This window comes from Dendrobates tinctorius, unplaced genomic scaffold (assembly GCF_039654945.1).
Source record: "Dendrobates tinctorius isolate UK_male_01 unplaced genomic scaffold, ASM3965494v1 ptg000022l, whole genome shotgun sequence".
NCBI classification, from domain to species: Eukaryota; Metazoa; Chordata; class Amphibia; order Anura; family Dendrobatidae; genus Dendrobates; species Dendrobates tinctorius.
In genome coordinates this window covers 97,637,272-97,661,772 of record NW_027361690.1, presented here as the reverse complement: position 1 = coordinate 97,661,772, position 24,501 = coordinate 97,637,272, and the positions used below count along the sequence as shown (strand labels likewise).

Here is a 24,501-nt window from a genome sequence, read left to right as displayed (position 1 = left end):
AATATATGAAGAAAGAAAAAATGCTAAAATAATTGGCCAAGTATATATTTCCGCATAATAAAGTGCAATGTGCCACAAATGTAAACAGATAACGTGTGCAAAAGAAAAAGTTTTTTCACATATATGTGAGAGCACAAACGAAGTGCTGAAATAATTTTTAATAAATGAGCTGCCACAATTAAAGTGCGATGTGCCACAATAGTAAAATAAATCAGAGCTTATAACATGTGATAAAATTCCCAAACAATTGCGGACAGTGTAAATACCTTTCAGCTGCTTCTGTCCCCAGGATGTGCCAGCCCCGACGCGCGTTTCGGCGTACCTGACGAAGGTACGCCGAAACGCGCGTCGGGGCTGGCACATCCTGGGGACAGAAGCAGCTGAAAGGTATTTACACTGTCCGCAATTGTTTGGGAATTTTATCACATGTTATAAGCTCTGATTTATTTTACTATTGTGGCACATCGCACTTTAATTGTGGCAGCTCATTTATTATAAATTATTTCAGCACTTCGTTTGTGCTCTCACATATATGTGAAAAAACTTTTTCTTTTGCACACGTTATCTGTTTACATTTGTGGCACATTGCACTTTATTATGCGGAAATATATACTTGGCCAATTATTTTAGCATTTTTTCTTTCTTCATATATTTTTTTCTCTTGCTCACACGTATTATATGTTTACACATTTTTTACACTAGCACCAGCATTTTTCATATGTGTTTTTATATATGTATATATTATATTTATATATATATATTTTTTTTGTTTTCACTTTATATTGTGTGATACTATTGTGGGTACTTTTAATTGAAGTGATTAATGCTGTCCCCAGGTTGTGCCTTCATTTTGGCATTGGCCTCCCCTTACCAGTAATTTTAAATACATATATATATATATATACAATATTGTTGGATATTTAATAAAATAAAAACTTTATTATTAGACATTGCTCTCGGTTTCTTCGTTTGTTTTAACATTTAAAAGCAGCAGTGCTGGAGACTACTTAGACAGGCCCCCTGCCCTGGACTGACAGGTTTTTCCCTGTATCCGCACATAGGCAGACACCTGTCACTCCGAGGCAGCGGGTGTGGAGAAGCCGTCGGCGGCCCGCCCATCTCACTAGTCTCAAGCACTGCTCAGTCACCGGTGGCTTTTAATGTACATATTTCTCTGCCATGCCATAGCATTTCAGAGTCAAACATACCTGGAGTTAATATAGCCAGTGTCTGATATATGCTTCCCAATCTGTGCGCAGCATGTATCAGGTTCTCTGTAAAATGTAAAATGTGCAGAAAGCATTTTTCACAGTAAGAGTCAATGGCCAACCCAGGCCACACTTTACCTGTACAGTGGTATACAACACGTGCTTCCATCCAAAGTTATACAATAGAGTAAGTTGTGATACAAACATGTCATGTATGGTCTCTAAATAAAACTTATTGCAAACATTTCTGGCAGAATATGATAGAGGGCGAGTAGCTAATCTCTCTGATATGTAGGATGACACGATTTTGGGCAGGATTTCAGAAGTAAAAAGAACACAGTAATTTCTGACTGGACTCCTAGAAGAGATTATGAGAGTCCTGTTTAGCCCACCCATACACAGTGATTGACAGCTTTGCCTGTATTACTGTGTGCACAGAGTATACAGTCAATCATATCGTGTGAATGTGGTAAGCAGGACTCTCACTGTCTCTACTACGAGTCCAGTCAGGATGAACGCTTTTTAACACTTTCGGCCATGTTCACACATTCAGTATTTTACCTCAGTATTTGTATGCCAAAGCCAGGAGTGGCTGATAAATCCAGAAGTGCTGACATGTTTCTATTATACTTTTCCTCTGATTGTTCCTCTCCTGGTTTTGGGTTACAAATACTGATGTATAATACTGACCAAATATTGTGTGAACATGGCCTTACGCTGAAATCTTGCTCCAAATCATATAAACCTATAGTATGTATCACAGGCCTCAGCTTCTCTCTATCATATACTGCTATCAGAAAAATTTGCAAAAATCACCTACCAACTTCTCTTTAAAGGCTATGAATACCTTTGTATATACAGAATTTTTTTAAGCACCACTACAGTGTTTTTGCCTTCATCACTGGAGTGGTGCTTATAATGTAAGGTCCCTGCCCACAGTCTTATACCCTTCCTCTGGCAGCTTCTCCTTTTTTCGGTGCCTCTCTGGTCCCACGATATAATCTTGTGACCACAACTCCTGACCGGGTTGACGTCAGAAGTTACATCACAAGCTCTCAATACAAGTATATGAAGGCCAGAACGAGCTTCTCATAGACTTGTATTGAGTTATGATCGACGGCTCGCGCCATGAAACTCTGGAGCGATCCGCCAGGTAACAGACTGCCAGAGCAGCATTGATAGAAAGGGAAGATGGCAGCCAGGTACGTTTCAGAAAAAGTGCAGGTGCCTTATATTCAAAGCACCACTCCAGCAGTGAAATTTAAAAAAAACACTGGTGTGATGCTTTAATGAAATGAAACATATTTGCAATGGGTTTCTCCTATACATTTTGTGACGCTTTTCTTCTTCTTCTTCATTATTCCCATATACTGCAAGTTTTTCATTTCCATTCTAACAATTCGTTTCTCTTCTCTCCTGACAGATTGTCTAAGCTTATTTTATTTTAATCAGTTTGATTAAATTTGAGTTTACTTTTACAGGAGAAGAGCTGGAGACTGACCTGACGAAGAGCCATCTCACCGATTTAAAAGGATGTCTGTCAGCACAGCATGACTCTTCAAACTCAGCCCTGCAACTTGTAGTGGACACAGCCAGAATAAAAATTATATTTTTAGTGTCCAAATCTGTGTGACCATAATGAGAGGATTGAGATATGTGCTGTTGAAGTAATTAGCTAGTTTTAGATTGCTTTGACTATGCAGACTTGGCCGAAAGTGTAGGCACCTTTGAAATTGTTCCATAAAATGGAGTACTTCTTCCAGAAAATTATTGCAATTACACATGTTTTATTATACACATGTTTATTGCTTTTGAGTGTATTGGAACAACACACAAAAACAAAGGAAAAAAAGGCAAATTTAACATAATTTCACACAACATCCAAAAAATGGGCCGGACAAAATTGTTAAATTGGTAAATAACTTTGTTTCAAGTGTTTCTTTTTCAAACTCACCTGTGGCAAGTAACAGGTATGGACAATATGAAAATTACACCTGAAACCAGATAAAAAATGCAGAAGGTGACTCAATCTTTACATTGTGTGTCTGTGTGTGTCACACTAAGCATGGAAAACAGAAAGAGGAGAAGAGACCGGTCTGAGAACTTGAGAACCAAAATTGTTGAACAATATCAATAATCTGAAAGTTACAAGTCCATCTCCAGAGAACTTGATGTTTGTTCACAGTGTGCAACATAATTAAGTAGCTTACATTAGCTTGTGGCTAATGTCCCTGGATGTGGACGGCAGAGAACAATTGATGAAAGGTGGCAACGCAGCATAGTCTGGATGATGGATAAGCAGCCCCAATCAAGTTCCAAATAAATTTAAGCTGTTATGTAGGCTCAGGGTGCATCAGTGTCAGAGCAAACTATCCATTGAAATTTGAATGAAATGAAATACTATGGCAGGAGACTCAGGAGGACCCCACTGCTGACACATCAAAATGGAATGAGGTCTGCAAAGAAAAGAACACAGTACCTACTGTGAAATAGGGTGGAGGTTCAAAGATGTTTTGGGGTTGTTTTGCTGCCTCTGGCACTGTGTGCAAGGTATCATGAAATCTGAAGATTACCAACGCATTTCGAGTTGCAATGTAGTGCCCAGTGTCAGAAAGCTGGGTTTGGGTCCTAGGTAATTTCTCTTGCAGCAGGACAATGATCCCAAACATTCTTCAGGGAGCCCCCAGAAATTGATGGAAACAAAGTGCTGGAGAGTTCTGAAGTGGCCAGCAATTTGTACGGACCTAAATCCCATTGAACACCTGTGGAGAGATCTTAAAATTGCTGTTGGGAGAAGACACCTTCAAATATGAGAGACCTGGAGCAGTTTGCAAATGAAGAGTGATCAAAAATTTCAGTTAAGAGTTGTAAGAAGCTTGTTGATGGTTATAGGAAACGATTGATAGCAGTTATTTATTCCAAAGGGTGTGTAACTAAATATTAAGTTGAAGATTAGGTTGCCAACAATTTTGTCCTGACAATTTGGGGAGGTTTTGTGTGAAATTATGTCTAGCTTGCCTTTTTCCTGGGTTGTTCCAAAACACACAAAGGAAACAAATATGTGTATAACAAAACGTGCAATTGCAATAGTTTTCTGGGAGAAATATTTTATTTTCTGGAACAATTTCGGGTACCAACACTTTTGGCCATAACTGTACATAATATCGTAAACGCTGAGTTGTGCACAGAATTAGGTATTTAAAGGTTCTAATTTCATTGATGTCCACAAAGATATTTGCTTTGTAAGCAGTCATGAGAATAGTGTATATGTTACAATTTACCTGGAGATCCAGTGCCGTCAGACGCCCTTTCTCTCCTGAGTTATGTGCATATTCTTCTATTGTCCATGATGGTTGGGTTCGTTTTAACTCTGCCATTTCTGTTAGGCGCATGTCTGTATAAATGGGGTTGCTTTTCATGTGGGACTTCAGCGATGCTGGATAAGGGTGAGGACTGAACACTTGTTCCACCATATAGGATTCCCTGGCTGGTTTTGGCATTCTGTGCAAATGAGGTATTTCATGCTGGCGTTCCACCTGCAGCAAATAACAAAGAGACAGTTTAAGTATATATCACCTGTTTTGCATTAAATACAACATATAGACAAGAATATATTTTTGAGTTTTCATATTTACTTTAATGTAAATTTGCTCTTTTACCTCTTTTGATTTGCGGTGCCAGTCTCTACTTGATCCTCCTTTATCTTTCTTTTCTTCTTCAGATATGCTGGGTTGTTTAGGGAATCCCCAAGATCGACATTCAAGCTGGGAGTTTCCAGGCTTAGACTCACTAGTAGTTATATCTTCAGTTAATGATCGAACAGACCTTTGAGAGAAAAGGTTTTTTTTCATGGCTTTAACTCTCAGACTTTCCGTGGTAGCATTAGTAATGTCTGGACAACAGCAGTCAGGTTTTTCCACGTTCCCATTGTGGGATGAGTTTTGATCTTGAAATGAACTTGGTGAAGCTCTGGTACTGGAAGTGGCATCACTATGAGGTTGACTATCGATCTCTAACTTTGCTTTCTCTGGAGGCTGTATTCTTTCATCTAGCTTGTTTAGCTTGGCTAACACTTGGGATACCTCATCACGCACACCAGAAAGTGACTCCAACTTCTTCTCTATCTCTCCAATTCTTCTGACTAACTTTCTAACACTACATTTTAGTTCTTCCTCTTCAAAAGTCTCCCCCCTTGGGCCCTTGGTGGGTTTGCTGTTTGCTCTATTTGTTGCATGCTCTGGAGAACTTTCATTTTCGACTCGTGGAATTTGAGATAATGAACCACTGCTATTATAACAAGAGGACTGAGGAATGCCAGAGGATCCACAAAGACTCATGTCATCGAGGAATCTGAATATGTCACTTATGTCATCACTAATGATTTCTGAATCTGCTTCCGACTGGTTTCGAGCCCTGCCTTCTATATAGCGGCTGCAGTTGGAAGGGATGTTTGGTTCCTTTCCCTTTTTTGCATCAGTTTGTTCTGTCTGTGTACCAACACTCTCTGTCTTCTCTATGCTAAACTGACAGGATGGTGTTTTTGTGCCTTTGTCTCTGAATCTCCTCAATGCCTCTTGCTTTTCAACATCTTGAGGCTCACAAAAATTTTTTCCATTCGATTTCAAAGCTAGGTCTGGTAAGTAGGAATGATGTCGCTCTGGCACTGAAACAAAATTTGCTGATGGTAAGCCTGTGCTTGGATAACACATAGCTTCTTCTTTTCTATTAAAAAATGAGCGTTCAAAATCTGGTACCTCTTCAGTGTTTAGACTCCAGCTTTTTACTGGTTTTCCTATAAGGTGTTTAGGCTTACTATTAAACCTTTTTTGATCTGGTAATCCTGAACCAGTTGTTGGACCGAAGTATGTGGAAGCCTGAAGATCATCTAAGCTTTCATGTTTCGCTCTTCGAAAGTCTTCCGAAGAGGAGTATGCTGTATTTAGATAGTGAGAGCTATATGGCATCTCAAAACTATGATTGAAAAAAACTGTCTTGGGACTTATTTTTCCTTCATTTTTTTTCATTGTTACATTAGGTGACACTCTGGCTAAGTTATGAAAATCATCCTTAAAAATGTTTCTTCTCTGTCCACTGGAAGCTGGAAGTCTGAAAGGTTCTTCACTGGGTGTAGGTGGCAGTGAATCTGGCTCTGATAATGGCTGACTCGGGAAATAGGTGCTTTGCATTTCACAGGATTGCGGTGTTACCATAGGGTACGAGTCCAAAGCTTGCAATCTCTCCATGGAAGCTGCCCGCTTGTTTCCTTCTTGTTTAACTCCTAAGAGGAAATTTGGCTCTGGGAGAAATGTATGGCATCCTTCACATTCTTCTTTGTGGCAGCTGGAGGACCTGGTGATGGAATAACTCCGGTTGGTATCTCGTTTATGTGCTTCTTTATGTGAGGCTAATTCTTTGCCACTGTAAACATCTGTGTCGGATTGCATGCCCTCTTTTTGCTGAGACTGCTGTTGAATGGGCAATTTTTCTTTGGCAGCCCCATCATTCATTTGTATTAAATTAAATATAGTGACTATATCTGCAGCTGCTATAATTTTTTTGGACTGTTGATTTTCTGCGGCATTTCTCATCTTGTCTCGGAACAGACTTGCCGGAAAGCTGGGATCTTGACAGGCAGTGTAGTAAAGGAGACTGCGCAGCTTTGCAAGTTCAGGTAGTTCATATCGGGAACATAAAGATTTACACAGGTCTTGGTAAGAAACTGAATTTTGTTTGGAGTCTAAATCTTCTAAAATCTTCACAAGAAGATAGGAAGAGTCCTGAGCATCACTCATGGTGACTGGCTTCTATGTTCCTACAAATGATAAAACAATTGCATTACAACAAATATGTTATTTTGCACTTAATTGTACAAATTAAGTTTAAAAACCTAACGTCAACCAAAACCTTAAAATTCAGGTATTACTACATTTAACACCACTCCCCTGCATTGTTAAAGGGACATCAAGTAAACTTTGTGTATTTTACCCCATTCCCACCAAAGTCAGTTTTCACTGTTCTGACTGGGCCAAATTTTTCAAATATGACATGTCACTTTAACCTTTGAAATGCTTCTATATATTCCAGTGATTCTGAGATTATTTACTTTTCATGAAAGATTGTATTTTATGCTAGTAGTAAATGCAGGTCGATATGATTTGCATTTAAAATTTGTTATAATTTTGTAAAAATGTTTAATTTTTTAACTTTGAATTTGGATGCCCTAAAAATATATATTCATACTATTCTAAATAGTTAATAAATAACATATACCCAATGTCTACTTTGTGAGTATCATTTTTCAACAACTTTTATGTTAGGATGTTAGAAAACTTAACCCCTTAACGATCTTAGTCAGACCCAAAGAGTGGTCATAAATGGCTGCACATCCAGTTAGAAGAATGTCTCAAGTGGGGTACCACAGGGCTCTGTCCTGGGCCCTGTATTGTTCAACATCTGTATCAATAATTTAGTTTAAGGAATTGAGGGTAAACTGATTAAATTTGCTAATGACACAAAGCTAAGAGGGATAGCTAATACTAGAGAAGAGAGAGAATTCAAAAAGATATAAATAAACTGGAGAAGTGGGCAGCAACTAACAGAATGGTTTTTAACAGGGATAAATGCAAATAATGGGAGGAATAGGGCTAAGCAACAGCACATGTGAAAAAGACTTGGGTATACTAATAGATCACAGACTGAATATGAGTCAACAGTGTGATGCAGCAGCAAAAAAGGCAATTGCAGTTCTGGGATGTATTAACAGAAGCATACAGTCTAGGTCACATGAAGTCATTATTGCCCTCTACTCCTCTTTGGTGAGACCTCATCTGGAATCCTGTGTCCAGTTTTGGGCACCACATTTTAAAAAAACATCAACAAACTGGAGCAAGTTCAGAGAAGAGTGACCAGAATGGTGATCGGTCTGCAAACCATGGCCTATGAGGAATGGATACAGGATTTGGGAATGTTTAGCTTGCAAAAAAGAAGACTGAGAGGAGACTTAATAGCTGTCTACAAATATCTCAAGGGCTGTCACATTTTAGAAGGATCATCTTTATTCTCATTTGCACAAGGAAAGGCTAGAAGCACTGGGATGAAACTGAGGAGGAGACACAGATTAGATATTAGAAAAAACTTTTTGACAGAGTGATCAACAGGCTGCCACGAGAGGTGGTGATTTTTCCTTCAATGGGAGTCTTCAAACAGAGGCTGGACAGACATCTGTCTGGGATGATTTAGTGAATCCTGCTTTGAGCAGGGGGTTGGACCAGATGACCCAGGAGGTCCCTTCCAACTCTATGATTCTATGACCAGAGGCATTTCCATTTTTGTGTTTGTGTTTTGCTCCCCTTCTTCCCAGAGCCATAATTTTTTTAGTTTTCAGTCAAAATAGCCATGTGAGGGCTTATTTTAAGTTGTACTTTTTAGCAAAACCATTGGTTTTACCATGTTGTGTACTGGAAAACGGGAAAAAAATTCCAACTGCGGTGAAATTGTAAAAAAGTGCAATTCCACGGTTGTTTTTTGTTTATTTATTTTTTCTTACCATGTTCACTAAATGGTAAACGTGACCTGCCATTATGATTGTCCAGGTCATTAAGAGTTCATATACACCAAACATGTATAGGTTCTTTTTTATTTAAGTAGCGTAAAAAAAATCCAAAATTTGGTTAAAAAAAATGGCGAGACCTGTAGCATCTCCATTTTTCACGATCTGGGGCTGGGTGAGGGCTTATTTTTTGCACACCGAGATGATGTTTTTATTGATACCATGTTGGTGTTGATATGATCTTTCGATCACCCATTATTGCATTCTATTGCAATGTAGCAGTGACCAAAAAAATGTAATTCTGATATTTGGAATTTTTTTCTCATTACACCGTTTAGCGATTGAGTTAATTATTTTTTTATATTGATAGACCGGGTGATGTTGAACGTGGCTATACCAAATATACCTATATTTGTTTTTTTGGGGGGATTGTTTTATTTTTCCATTCTACATGACGGCACCACGAAAGGGGATCCGCCCTACGAGGACAGGAAACCTTCAAGATAAAAGGGGGCGGCTCCTCTCTCCGCATCAGTTGGTTTCCTGTCCTCGACGGGGAACCCTCAAGATGAAAGCCTCTTTGAAGATTCCGAAGAAGAGGATGCCTGGACCTGGGTCGGGTGATTAATGGCAGGCATGGGTTTGCTACACCCGACGCCGGGTACCGGTAGTCGCCTCGGGGTCCATATATACCTATGTCCCCCCTGAGCGAAGGCATGGCCACAGCCGGTGGGGCAGATGCCCAGGCGAAGCGGGGTACCTTGGCGGTGGACCCTCCAAGATGTCAGCACACAAAGAAGGTCCAGGAAGGCCACTTATAGTGTTCCCTCCCTGTTGACATACAGTGGCCATGCAGCCCAGGAGACACATCGGTGCCCGGGCAGAGAGCTCCTCGGAGGCCACAGACGGTGTACCCTCCCTGTTGGAGACCAGACACCGGACCCCGCAGCGGAAAATCCCGAGATCTGTAATTCTACAAGCAAAGAACAGCGAGGAGTGAGAGTATACCTGCAGTCAGGTCAGGAAGGGATCCATCGCGCAGGTAAGGGGTGTCTGGCGGCCCGAAACAAGCAGGGCCCAAGCGCTCACCCGGCCCGGGTTCGTATGGCCGCACCGGGAGAGGCGCGCGTTGGGAGCGCGCATGATGGCCGATGAACCGGAAGTGGTTGCGGCAACCCGGAAGTAGAGCGGCGCGCACAGCACCGCGGGGCCTGGGAGAGGCAGAAGGTGTGCACGGTCCCGGGGGGGCACGCAGAGGCATGACGCACGCACGCGCGCGCGTCCACACAGCAAGCGGGGCAGGTGCGAGACCAGGTGGGCTTTAAAAAAAAAAAAAAAAAAAAGGGGGTGCTATTTAAGATCGCCAGAAAAGGTGAGCAGGCGTCACAGCACCAATTTGGAGTGGAAGTGACTGCTTGCAGCCATAAGCAGCATAATGGAGAGCCCTTCGCCAGAGCATGTGCAACCGCGCCAGGAAGCAAAGGAGAGGCGGTCGTGCTCAGAGGAGAAAGCAAAGACACGCCGCAGCAGTAGTGTGAGCCACTCGGGCAGCGCACGGGCGGGTCGTCACCGCAGGAAAGAGGGGTCCATAGTCTCGTTGGGAGACAGTGAAAGGACCAGCCAACCTCCAGATCCGGTACCCGTTCTATGAAGCGTCCGAGTGGTGAGTGAACTTCGAGAAAGTCCAGTAATCTAATGTCTGTTCTCTTTCTCTTTTTCTCCTCTCTTTCCCTCTCCTCCTCCTCTTACATACATTGGCGGGTGGAGTATAGGAGGTCCCTAAGAAATATAGGGGAAAGTCAAAAAATAAAGAATGTGCTTTATGTAAAAATCCCGTAGAAGCAGCCTGGAACAAAAAGTTATGCCAGGAATGCATTAACAAGACCATAGCGGAGGAGACACCCTCATTTTCGGATAGTCTGAGGTCCATAATTCAGACAGAAGTTTCCAAGTCAGTAAGGGCATTACAAGCTGTAGATACAGAGAGGAAAACTAAGAGATCAAGCCCCTCAGGGGTCTCTCAACAAGACTCTACAGGGTCAGAGGACGACTCAAATAAGTCGCAGTATTCAGGAAGTAGCTCGGACGGGGAAGATACGTTTCCAGTAGAAACTACGGATGAACTCATTAAAGCAGTTAGATCTACCATGGGGCTAGTAGAAGAGCGGACAAAAAAGACAGCCCAAGATCTCATGTTCAGTGGACTGCAAAAGAAAAAACGTAAGACCTTCCCTGTTAATGAGCAACTAAAAGCACCCATAAAACGCGAATGGGAAAAGCCAGAAAGGAAGTCCCAGATAACGAATTCCCTGAAGAGGAGATACCCCTTTGAGGAAGAGGCATCCTCATCCTGGGATAGGGCCCCCAAAATTGATGTAGCAATATCAAAGGTCGCCAGAAAATCTTCCCTACCCTTTAAGGACCTGGGGTTTCTAAAAGAGCCGCTGGACCGAAAGGCGGACAATTGCCTTAAGGCAGCATGGGAAACCTCGGCTGGCACACTAAGGGCCGCCATCGCAGCCACTTGTGTGGCTAGGTCCCTAAAGATATGGACAGACAACTTGGAGGATCAATTAGAACAAGGAGTTCCCAGAGAGACGATTCTGGAATCATTGCCGGCTATTAGAGCGGCGGCGGACTTTCTCGCAGAGGCATCAGCAGATTCGGCCAGACTAGTGTCAAAATCAGCAGCCTTAACCAATGTAGGACGGCGTGCGGTATGGCTTAAATGCTGGCCGGGGGACACCCAGGCAAAAATGAAACTTTGCTCTCTACCATGTGAAGGAAGTTTCTTATTCGGTCCGGCTTTGGATGAAGTGTTGGAAAAAGCGAGTGATACAAAAAAGAATTTTCCGAAACAACCATTTCAAGCCTTTCGGCGCTCCTTTCAGAGGGGCCGAAAATTCAGAAGGCAACAATTTAAAGATCGTGACAGAAACAATTCTGACAAGCGATACAGAGGAGGGAGAGGCTTCTATTTCAGCAAGCCCCCTAGAGAAGCCAAAAAACCCGCCCAGTGACGGTCCTTCTCAGGTGGGGGGAAGGCTCTCTCACTTCCTCCCAGCCTGGGAAAGGATCTCATCCAGCACCTGGATCCGACAGATAGTAGGGTCAGGTCTGGAGTTAAAATTCCACCACTGGCCACCACAAAAATTCATTCAAACTCCGGTACAATCATCTCAAGAAAGACAAAAGAGTTTGGAAGAGGAGGTATTATCGCTTGTACAAAAACTCGTACTGGAAGAAGTTCCAGAAAAAGAAAAGAAGGAAGGCTTTTACTCCCCCTTATTTCTGATAAAGAAACCAGACGATTCCTGGAGGACAATTGTAAATCTAAAAGGCCTCAACAAGTATCTAGAAGTCCCATCATTCAAGATGGAGACGATAAGATCTACAGTGAAACTCCTCTTCCCTCGGTGTTACATGTCGGTCCTGGATCTCAAGGATGCTTACTATCATGTCCCGATCCGGCAGCAAGACCGCAAATATCTCAGGGCGGCAGTCCACATAAAATCTCAGTGGCATCACTTTCAGTACAAGGCTCTGCCCTTTGGGGTAGCAACAGCCCCCCGAGTCTTCATGAAATTAATTGCGGAGGTCACGGCACATCTCAGAGAAAAAGATGCTCTAGTAATACCATATCTGGACGACTTCTTGATAGTGGGGAAAGATTTCGCTCACTGTCAGGGACAAGTCAAGATAGTGATAGAGACTCTTCAGACTCTGGGTTGGCAACTGAACTTCAAAAAATCCAGGTTGGAACCAACGATGGTCCAGAATTTTTTGGGCCTAACAATAGACTCGGTAATACAGGAGTGTCGCCTCCCAGAGGAGAAAGAAGAGAAAATCAAAAACCTAATCAGAACAACATTAGGAAAGCCAACAATGACTCTGAGGAAAGCCATGTCAGTGTTGGGGTCCCTAACCTCCTGCATACCAGCAGTAAAATGGGCTCAATTTCACACAAGGGAGCTTCAGTGGTACGTGTTACAAAGCGATCTGACGATTCAAGGGCAGTTAGAACAGAAGCTCACCATCCCGGATCCTGTACTCCAGTCACTAAAATGGTGGTTACAGATAGAGTCCTCTCCGAGGGGAGTACCCTGGACATATACAGCCTCCAGAGTAGTCACGACAGATGCCAGTCCCTGGGGCTGGGGAGCCCATCTAGACACCCTATGGCTCCAAGATCCTTGGGCTCAGGGGGAAAAAGATCTATCCTCAAACGAGTGGGAACTACTAGCCATCGAAAGAGTGCTGGAAGGATTACTTACACACCTGAGAGGACATCATGTGAAAGTCCTATCGGACAATCGTACAGCAGTCGCATACGTGAACCATCAGGGGGGCACCCGTTCTCGGTCATTAATGGAAATAGCAAGGAGAATCCTGACTCTGGCGGAACATCAGTTTCTCTCATTATCGGCCCTGCATATCCGAGGCGCAGACAACCTGAAGGCAGACTTTCTGAGCAGGAACCACTTAAAGCAAGGCGAATGGTGCCTAAAAGGGTCCATTTTTCAACAAATTGTGCAGAGGTGGGGAAAACCCATAATAGATCTCTTCGCCTCAAAAACCAACAGAAAAGTTCAAAAATTCTGCTCCCTAAGGCCAGCAGACATGCCACTGGCGGTAGACGCCTTCAGAATGAAATGGACATCAGGTCTCCTGTACGCCTTCCCTCCGATATGCCTTATTCCATTAGTCCTGAAGAAGATCAGGGAGGATAAAGCCAGAGTAATTATGATAGCTCCCTTTTGGCCAAAAAGGCCGTGGTTCTATTGGCTAAGAGTGATGTCAGTGACAGACCCATGGGTGCTCCCAGAGGACCATGACCTCCTAACACAGGGTCCCTTCAATCACCCTCCGAATTCCAGGCTGCATTTGACAGCCTGGAATTTGAAAGGTCACTGTTAGAGAAGAAAGGCTTTTCAGCAAGGTTGATTGCCACCCTAATCAGTAGCAGAAAGCCAGTGACTACAAAAATATACGGGAGAATATGGAGAAAATTTTTGTCCACCTCAGGCCCAATACAGGAGGGGGAAGTACCTGTGAGGGCAGTGCTAGAGTTTCTACAAAGGGGTTTAGACTTGGGCTTAGCGGTCAGCACCCTGAAAGTACACGTTTCAGCCCTGGCAGCATTATTCAACTATGACCTGGCAAGCGATAGATGGGTCGCCAGATTTATCCGGGCCTGTACTAGAGCTGACTCTGTCCCATCTCCTAAACCTCCTCCCTGGGATCTAAATTTAGTCCTATCATCCCTAACGGAAAGTCCATTTGAACCAATAAACGCAACATCAGATAAAGTGTTAACTTTAAAAACAGCCTTGTTAGTGGCACTCACATCGGCACGTAGGGTTGGGGACTTGCACGCACTATCAGCATACCCGCCATACACTCAGGTTATGGACGATAGAGTCGTGTTAAGATTAGATCCAGCATACCTCCCTAAGGTAGTGTCGAAATTCCACAGAGCTCAGGAAATAATCTTGCCATCCTTTTGTCCTAACCCCGGTAACAAAAAGGAAGAGAGATTACATTGCTTAGACATTAGGAGATGTATCCTACAGTATTTAGAGGTGACAAAACCATGGAGGAAACAGAGGGCCTTATTTGTCTCATATCAGGGGGCAAGGAAAGGCCTTAAAGCCTCTAAGCAAACTATAGCTAGATGGGTGAGAGAGGCCATCATACTAGCATATAGTAGTGCAGGCAGGGCTGTTCCAGAGGGCCTAAAAGCCCACTCCACGAGGGCCATGGCAACGTCCTGGGCAGAGAGAGCGGACGCATCCATCGACCAAATCTGTAAGGCGGCCACTTGGTCCTCTCCATCTACCTTTTTCAGACATTACAGATTAGACCTATCTGCTGCCTCTGATCTCACATTTGGGAGAAGAGTGTTACAGGCAGTAATCCCCCCCTAAAGAGAATACAAATCTCTGTAACTCTCTCGTGGTGCCGTCATGTAGAATGGAAAAACACGGGTATTACATACCTGGTAATGTGTTTTTTCATGAGACATGACGGCACCCTTATATTCCCGCCCTATTTTGATCACGTCATTAGTTGGGTGTTTCGTTAGTATTATACACTCCCTTGGTGTTGGAAATTTAGCAGTGTAAAATATGTATTAATTATGTGTGCACTAACCTGCGGAGTTCCTCTCGTGCTCTGTAAAACAACTGATGCGGAGAGAGGAGCCGCCCCCTTTTATCTTGAAGGTTTCCTGTCCTCGTAGGGCGGATCCCCTCTCGTGGTGCCGTCATGTCTCATGAAAAAAACACATTACCAGGTATGTAATACCCGTGTTTTGATTGGGGTGAAGGGGGATGATTTGAACTTTTATATTTTTTAATTTTTTAAATATTTTTTAAAAGCTTTTTTTTTTACTTTTTGCATACTTCAATAGTCTCCATGGCAGACTAGAAGCTGCAGTACTCTCATCTCCTCTGCTACACACAGGCGATGATCAGATCGCTGGTGTGTAGCATAAATGCTCACTTGCTACAAGCACCGACCACAGGATGGCGCTCATAGCAATCTGGCAATGACAACCATAGAGGTCTGCTGGAGAGCTCTGGTTGTCATGCCAACCCATCGGTGACCTGCGATTATGTGGGGTCACCGATGGGCGGTATTTACGACATGCTTCCAGTAAACGCGAGTTAAATATCGCTGTTAGAGATTGACAGCAGCATTTAACTAGTTAACAGCCGTGGGTGGATCGTGATTCCACCTGCAGCTGTTGGGGGCACATGTCAGCTGTACAGGTTAAAATTTTAGCAGCAATTTTTCATTTTTGAAAACTCAATGAAAGTTGCTAAATCATTTTTTTGGGGATCACTGCATTATTTAAATGTCATTGAGGGACCTACATTACAGAAAATCCCAAAATACTTACTTTTAAAAACTGCACCCCTCAAAGTGTTCAAAATCACATTCAGAGAGCTTATTAATCCTTTAGGTACCGTACTTCACAGAAATTAGCAGAATGTGGCAGAATGTGGATGGATAAAATTAACGAAATTGTTTTTGTTTACTAAATAATTGCCCCAAATTTTTCATTTTCACAATGGTAAAAAGAGACAACGTACCCAACAACTTGGGTGCAATTTCTCCTAAATACATTGATAACAAATATGTGGTTAGAAACTACTGTTTGGGCACACAGCAGGGTTCAGAAATGAAGGAGCAGTATTTTAGTTTTGGAGTGCAAATTTGGCTGGAATAGACTGTGGAAGCCATGTCTCATTTAGAGAGCCTCTGAAATGCCAAAACAGCAGAAACCCTCCAAAAGTGACCCTATTTTGGTAAAAAAAAAATAAAGCCCTTAAGGAATTTATCTAGGAGTTTTGTGAGTATTTATATTCCTGGAATGATGCATTGAATTTTAAAACATTGGGCTGTGGATTTGAAAAATGGCTTTTTTTTCCACTAAAATGTTGCATTAGCTCCAAATTTTAAATTTTTACAATGGGTAGTAGAAGAAAATGGACCACACAATATTTTACAGAATTACTCCTCAGTACATGAATACTTCATTTGCTCAGTAACCAGTTTGGGCACAGTGAAAAACTCAGAACGGAGCGCCTATTGGAATATAGATTTAGCTGGAATGGTATGTCAGTGTAATGCCACATTATCAGCGATCCTGAGGCGCCAGAACAGTAAACCCTCTCCACCAATAGGTGATCACATTTTACAAACTATCCCCAAGGAATTCATCTAGAGGTGTAATGAGCATGTTGACACCATAAGCATTTCACAGAATTATATGACATAGGGCACTCAATAAAAAAATTAAATTTTTTACCTCTAAAATTTTGTTTTAGCCTTAGTTTTTCCATTTTCACAAGGGATATTGGGTGAGCAAGGCCCCATAATTTATTGTACTATCTTCAAAAATGCGGAAGTACTTCCTATGTGGTCATGCAGTACTTTTTGGCCACATGGCAGGGCTTGGAAGGGAAGCAGTACTGTCTTTGGAGAGCAGATTTTACTGGAATAGTTTGCTGGTGCCATTAGTAGAGCCTTTAAGTTTCAGAAAAGCAAAAAGCTCCTCAATTTATCCCATTTTGGAAATTACACCCCTCTGGGAATTCACATATGGAAGTAAAGACAATTTTGGCCGCACTGTTGTTTTCCAGAAATAAGTAGATGATGTTGCAGAGTGAAAATTGCAAGTATGGCAGCTTAGTGCCCAATACATCGTGCCCACCTTGGGCTTCTGGAGATGTACACCCTCTAAAATGTTAGATGGATTTTTCCTGCTACAGTGATACCGAATATGTGGATGCTAATTGCAGTTTAGACACAGTGTGCAGCTACGCGTAAGAAGAGATGGGGGCATTTGTATTTAGGAGCGCAGATTTTGCTGCATTTTTTCTAAAGGGAGCAGTCATGTAGCTTTTCCAGAGCCTTTGTGCTATCAGTAAAGGAGGCTTTACACGTAGCGATATCGCTAGCAATATCGCTAAAGCGTCACCTATTTTGTGATACAGCAGCGATATTGCTAGCGATATCGCTATGTGTGATACTTACCTCCGACCGGCTCCCCCGCTGTCTGTCGTTGATCGCGCAGCTCCATCTCTCGTCGGGCGCTTCCTGCTGGGCTTCCTGCTGGCGCCGACGAGCAACGCGTGGACGTGGGCGGAGGACGTCAGGATCGCCACATCTGAAAGGTAAGTACGACCGCTGCGACGTCGCTACATCGCTGGTGAGATCTGCCTGTTTGGCAGCTCACTAGCAACCATTTAGCGATGCACCAGCGATCCTGACCGGGTCATATCGTGGTCAGGATCGCTGGTGCATCGCTAAATGTAATGGGGCATTTACTTTGAGAGAATGTAAATTTTCATTGACAGATGGCAGACCTGAGTGAAGGCTTGTTTTTAATGGGTTTATTTGATGCTTTTTCAAGTATACTGTTGGCGTACATAACACTTTGGATACCTTTTAAGGCTAGGTTCCCATCTAATTTGTGGGTTCCACCTAAATCTCCAAAATACTGGATTCTGACATAAACCCGACAGAACCATTCACGATATTGTGGCAAACATTGTAAGGGTATGTGCATACTACGTTTTTTCAGGTGGGTCTGCTCCAAAACCTCTTGAAAAGTGCTAGCTAAAGTTCCAAAAGAATGAACATATTCATTTTTATGTGAAGACAATTTGCTGTTCATATGTTCAGTCTTTTGAGCGTCTTTTAACCACTTCAGGTTTCTATAAACGGTTAAAATAAGTGACCTGACCATTCTTTACTCCTTTTTCGATTGGAAGATGCTCTATAAATTTTTAATAGAAGTCAATGGAAAGGTCAAAAGAGGTCCAGGGGTCTTTTTGAGAATTTCCCCTAGCTTTAATATCAGAAACAGGGCGCGAAAGGGTTGCCCACTATCATCCCTTTTATTCCCTCTTGTAATGGAAACTTTCTTGCAAAAAATAAAACAGAACCCTAAAATCAAAGGTCTAAAACAGAACATAAAATAGCTGAATTTGCAGATGATGTGCTCTTTTATCTAACAGATCCCTGTAAAACAGTTAAAACATTACTCCAAGAAATCCACACATTTGGTCTCATGTCAAACTTAAAAATAAATTTTTCCAAGTCTGAGCTGTTAAACATTAATATAGATCTGGAAAACTGTCATAGCAAATCACAAATCACCACTTTTAAAAATAATTGCTCCAATATTACATACCTAGGGACCAAAATCAGTAATCTTCTCTCCATGACTTAAACTTTTTACCACTAGTCCATAAATTAGAACTTGACATTTCCTCATGGAAAGAAGCCCCCATTTCCTATTTTGGAAGAATTAACTTATTAAAAATGATTACTCTCCCCAAAATCGTATTCTTTCTCCAAATTGTACCTATTGATATTCCACAGCTTTTCTTACAAAGAATCAAAACTGATCTCAAAATACATTTGGCAGAACAAAGGTCATAAGATTAAACATTCAACACTGGCAAAAGCTAAAAATAAAGGTGGACTAGGACACCCAGAATTCGAAAAATATAGATTTTCTACACCTTTTGCCAGCTCCATGGAATAGCATATAACCCACCTAGAAAACTGTGTTCTGCCCATTCAGTGCAGCTAGATATTTTTAGGTGCTGTTCCAGCTGTAGCCAGTAGGTGTCATAAGTTGCCCTTCTTCTTTTTATTCATGTGTTGGAATTGTCTGTTCTCCGATTGGTTAACTGTTCTGAACCACCCCCTTCTTCTTGCCTTGTTCAACAACATGTAACGATTCTCCAGCCATCTCAGGAGTAGCTGACAACTGCTCAGCTCAGCTCTTTGCAAAACCATTGCTATAACAAGCTGATTCTGGTAAGATAATGCAATTATAAGTTATACATAAGTGTTAGTAGCCATAATGCAGCCCTCCATGATGTTTGCAATGCATGCTCAGCTCCTGTGATGTTATTTCACTGCATGTTTGTTATAAGCATTCTCTAGTTATACATCCTCTGTTCAGTGAGTGTAAAGCTGGCAGCCACTAGTTGTGTTAGATATTTCTTTCTCCTTTGCTGCTCCTTTGCTGCTGTGTATGTTATATTGCTCAGCTCTTATATAATGCATGATAACAGCATCCTGTATCATTGATACTGTTGTGATACCACATTGCTATTACTTGCCAGTATTTGTGTATTGTATACTGTCTACTAGTACTGACATGCTGTATTTTCCGTCTTTTGTAGTTTTTGCCTGAATCATCCACATTTTGTTCAACAACTCCTGATATCATCTACAACTGTGTTCTACTATACCATCTGTTATCATCTCCCAACGTCCATATCATCCCAATAAATAATAGACTTAAGCACCCATACAGTCTTGTTTCTGGGAGTGGATGAAAGGTTAAGCCGTATGCTGGAATCCACATAGCGTCATACATGGAAGAAGGCAGAACACTATGGGTAAACCTAGAACTCAGCTCTCTTAGTGCAAACATCAACAACTGCCTATGGTTAACTCCGTAAAGTACATTCAAATATGGCAAAACAGCAAACCCACTCACTAAACATTAAAAGCCCCGTCACACACAGCGAGATCGTTAGTGAGATCGCTGATTTTGTGATGCAACAGCGATCTCGCCAGCGATCTCGCTGTGTGTGGCACACATCACCGACCGGCCCCCCCCGCCGGGTATCGCTGATCGTGCTCTAATGTCCTGGGCCATTTTTTGATCGTTGGTCTCCCGTTAGCCAGCACGCATCGCGTGGCAGCGGGAGACCAACGATCAGCGAGCTCCCAGAGCTGTAAGCAGATGCTTGGAGCTGGTATCCAGGGTAAATATCAGGTAATTAAGTGCGCATGTCGCTTAACTACCCGCTGTCTACCTTGGATACCGGCGTGCTGGCGCTGGGAGCTGGTATCCAAGGTACATAGCGAGTAACAAAGTGACACGCGCGCTTAGTTACCCAATATTTACCTTGGATACCAGCGTCCTCGCTGGTGCTGATCGCTAGTGAAATCTGCCTGTTTGGCAGCTCACCAGCGATAATGTAGCGAGTCACCAACGATCCTGACAAGGTCGTATCGTTGTCGGGATCGCTGGTGCATCGTTTAGTGAGATGGGACCCTAAGACTTTGGAATAAAACTAACAAAAAATAGTCTAATCCCTAATATTTGTGTCCATACTCGATTATTATACTTGATTTCAAATAGATATACAGTAAATCCTTAAAAAAATAAAATTAAAACATCAGAAAACCTATCTAATAAACCAATTTGGTAATTTAATATTTAAAAATAAAGCTCTTACTGCAAACAAGATAAAATCTTTATTCGCTAATATTAGACTTATAGACCCTGAACTTCTTATCCTCAGAAAATCAGCTAGGGTCCACTTACCAGATATTTCAAACCCAAAAGTTGACAGTCCAGTACGAGGTCTATTTAAGAATATTAAACAAAACCGAAGAAGAGTATCCAAAATATATAAGATCCTTTATGATACGGGGGAAACCCCTCAATTCATGACTAAATGGGAAAGAAAATTAAATATGACCTTTGTCAGGATCCTGTCAGCGCCGGCATGCAGCCTCCGCTGAGCAGGGACTCACCCGCACTGTAGGGGGCCCGGGGTCAGGTATAGCCGGAAAGTACAGATACACAGGACCTGTGGATGCTGAAGCTTAGCAAGCAGTCACAGGACCTACGGTCATGTGACTGCAAGGGGGCGGGGCTTAGCGACCTGCTTTCAGAGATGGCAGGACACTATACAGAAATACTCAGAGTCAGGCAAAACCTGAGGTCATACACAGAGATATCAGTAAAGTACCAGGGATGAGACAGAACGGATAGTCAGGGCCAAGCAGAAGTCAAAACCAAACAGATATAGAGGGTACCAAGCAATATCCAGAGAACAGACCGAGTCGTACACAGAGAATCAAGCAAACAGAACACAGCACAAACACACTCAGGGGTCACCACACAATGCCAAGGGCGAAAGTATAACTGACGGGGATGGGAGCATCCTGAGGCTATAAGAAGCCTCTCCCAGAACCAGGGAGAGGCCACAATCATAGCCCCAGGTGTGCAGGTAAGCCTGCACTGGGATCACAACCTTTAACCCCAGAAATGCCAGTCATCAGCACTGGTTCCAGACATTAACCCCACGTGTGCGAGTCAAACCCGCACTGAGATCATGACCGTACCCCCCTCTCAACAGGGAGCCTCTGGACCCCCTGGCTTGCCCATGTACTTAGCATGGAAAGCCAGCACCAGTGGATCAGCATGCATCAACCGGGCTGGTACCCAGGACCTGTCTTCCGGTCCATACCCCTTCCAATGAACCAGGTACTCTACCGACCGCCGTACCAACCTGGAATCTACGATATGACCAACCTCATGCTCCACCTGCCCCCCGACCAAAACAGGAGGAGCAGCTGACTCGGAATCTCCCCGGACTGCTTCAAAAGGTTTCAGTAGAGATTTGTGGAAGGCATTAGGGATCTTGAAAGAAGGTGGAAGGCACAGCCTATACGCCACTGGATTGATTTTTTCCACAATCTTGTATGGGCCAATGAATTTGGGCCCCAACTTGGCTGAAGGAACCTTCAACTTAATGTTTCGCGTGGAGAGCCAAACCTTGTCTCCAACCGGAAACGTGGGCCCTGGTGTTCGTTTCCTGCCCGTGAAAAATTTATACCTGCCCTGAGACCTAGATATACTCCGCTGAACTTCTGCCCACGTATTCTGTAATCGCTGATAAGAGCCCTCAGCCCCGGGACACCCCGAGTCCAGACGAGAAAACTCCCCAAAATGAGGACTGAACCCATAATTGATCAAAAAAGGAGTCATACCCGTGGATTGACTCACCCGACTATTGAAGGCAAATTCAGCCAACGGTAGTGCATCGCACCAGTCATTCTGTCTAGCAGAGGTTAGACACCTGAGGATCTGTTCCAGGGACTGGTTAGTGCGCTCCGTCCGACCATTGCTCTCAGGATGGTATGCAGACGAAAAGGACTGAGACATCCCTAATTTTTTGCAGAAAGCACGCCAAAACATAGCCACAAACTGCACACCATGATCAGACACCACATTCAGGGGTACCCCATGCACCCGGATCACATGCTGCACAAACAACCTGGACAACATCTCAGCTGATGGTAGTGCGGACAGGGGTACAAAATGAGCCTGCTTAGAAAACCTGTCCACCACTACCCATACCACTGTATTACCCTTAGATGGAGGGAGATTGGTAACAAAATCCATGGATAAGGGAGTCCATGGTCTTTCGGGCACTGCCAAGGGCATCAGCTCCCCGGCCGGCTATGAAAGCTTTTAGAACGAGCGCAGACCCCACAAACAGCAATGAATTTTTTTATGTCCGAACCAAGGGTAGGCCACCAAAAGATCCTAGCCGCCGCCAGACGCGTGGCTGAAATACCAACGTGAGCACTCAGCTTGGATTCATGGAACTCCTGCAAGAGTTTCAGGCGAAGTTGCTCTGGGACAAACAACTTCCCCTCCGGCTTGGCCACCGGGGCCCGCGACTGGGCCCCCTGAATCTCCCGTTCCAATTCAGATGAGACCTCTGCTATCATAACCCCAGGGTGAAGAATGGAGGACGGTGGCTCGGGGCGATACCGGCTGAAAACTGCGCAATAAGGCATCAGCCTTGACATTCTTAGACCCTGGACGAAATGTAATCGTAAACTGAAAACGGGAAAAAAAAAGTGACCAACGGGCCTGTCTGGGCGTTACTCTTTTAGCAGACTCAATGTATGACAAATTTTTGTGATCCGTGATCACCGTAACCGGGTGACTGGCCCCCTCCAAAAAGTGCCTCCATTCTTCAAAAGCCAATTTGACAGCAAGAAGCTCTCTATTGCCTACGTTAATTTCTTTTCGCAGCAGAGAACTTCTTGGAAAAGAAAGCACATGGCCTGAGGTTGGTTAGAGTGGCAGGCCCTTGGGACAACACCGCCCCCACCCCCACCTCAGAGGCGTCCACTTCCACGACAAATGGTTTGGACGGATCTGGCTGTACTAACACAGGAGCAGACATAAAGCTTCTTTTCAGGGTCGCAAAGGCCTCTTTTGCGAGCGAGGACCAGTTTCTTACATCCACACCTTTACAAGTAAGATCTGTGAGTGGTTTGACCACCTGTGAAAACCCCCGAATAAATTTGCGGTAATAATTGGCGAACCCCAAGAAGCGCTGAAGACCCTTAAGGTCTCGGGGTTGCACCCAATCCGCAATGGCCTGCACCTTCATGGGGTCCATGCGAAAACCCTCACAGGACACAATTAATCCCAAAGAAGACAATTCTTGAACAAAAAACACACATTTCTCCAATTTGGCATACAGATGATTTTCCCTCAGTCTTTGGAAAATGGTTCGTACATGATTCAGATGAGATATACTCTCCCGACAGTCAATCAGAATATCGTATCAGTAAATAACAACAAAACGACCAATGAAATCTGAGAATACCACGTTGATGAAATTCTGAAATATGGCTGGGGCATTGGTAAGACCAAACGGCATGACTAAATTTTCAAACAGTCCCTCGGTCGTGAGGAACGCGGTTTTCCATTCATCCCTGTTATGAGCTCATTTTCTGCTCCACCAGTTGAGAGTTCTCCTTCCGTTCTCCCTCTGGTGGTGACAGGAGGTAGTGAGGTTGGTTTAATTGGTAGTGATCTGCCACCTGATGAGGAGGATAACGATTGGATCTCTGGCGTATCAGACTGGATATAAGACAGCCGACGCCCTACCCTGGTGCTGGTGATTCAGTCTGCTTCTCAGGTCTTGGACTTCAGCTCTGTTCCAGTCTTCTCAAGTTAAGTTTGTTGTTGCTAATGTTCACACTTGCTCTTGTTGGTCAATTCAGTTTTTTGCGTGGTCAGCCAGCCCGGCTGGGCTGTGCTGAATTTCCACTCTTATTTATCTGTATTTGCCAATTTGCCTTTTTTGTCCCTTATTAGATTGGCCTCTTTTTGCTCTGTCTCAGAATATTTCAGAGTGCTGATATAGTGGGAGAAGTCTAGTGACTTCAGGGTCAATTTTGCTATCAGAAGAGTTGGACATTATTTTTGGTAGGGTTTTTGGCAGATTGCAGACAGTGTCTTTCCTTTCCTGTCCTTTCTAGTTAGTTTGGCCCCATCGTCAGCCTATTTTCCTGCCTTTGTTTGTGTTTTCATCTTGTTTCACCGTCAATACATGTGGGGGGCTGTCTTTCCTTTGGGGTCTGCTCTGGGGCAGTTAGTTTTCC

General features: G+C 43.3%; 1 protein-coding gene across 1 annotated transcript in view; it reads right to left on the bottom strand.

Moving 5' to 3' along the window:
• The window catches only part of MINAR1 (membrane integral NOTCH2 associated receptor 1), a 140,451-nt gene that overhangs the window by 13,743 nt on the left and 102,207 nt on the right, over positions 1–24,501 (bottom strand). Inside the window, exons 2-3 of the mRNA XM_073569010.1 lie at positions 4,868–7,020; positions 4,490–4,744 (exon numbers count right to left, since the gene is read on the bottom strand). Of these exons, the coding sequence (XP_073425111.1) occupies positions 4,490–4,744; positions 4,868–7,000 (2,388 nt within the window). The 5' untranslated portion in view covers positions 7,001–7,020. The remainder of the gene's footprint in view (positions 1–4,489; positions 4,745–4,867; positions 7,021–24,501) is intronic.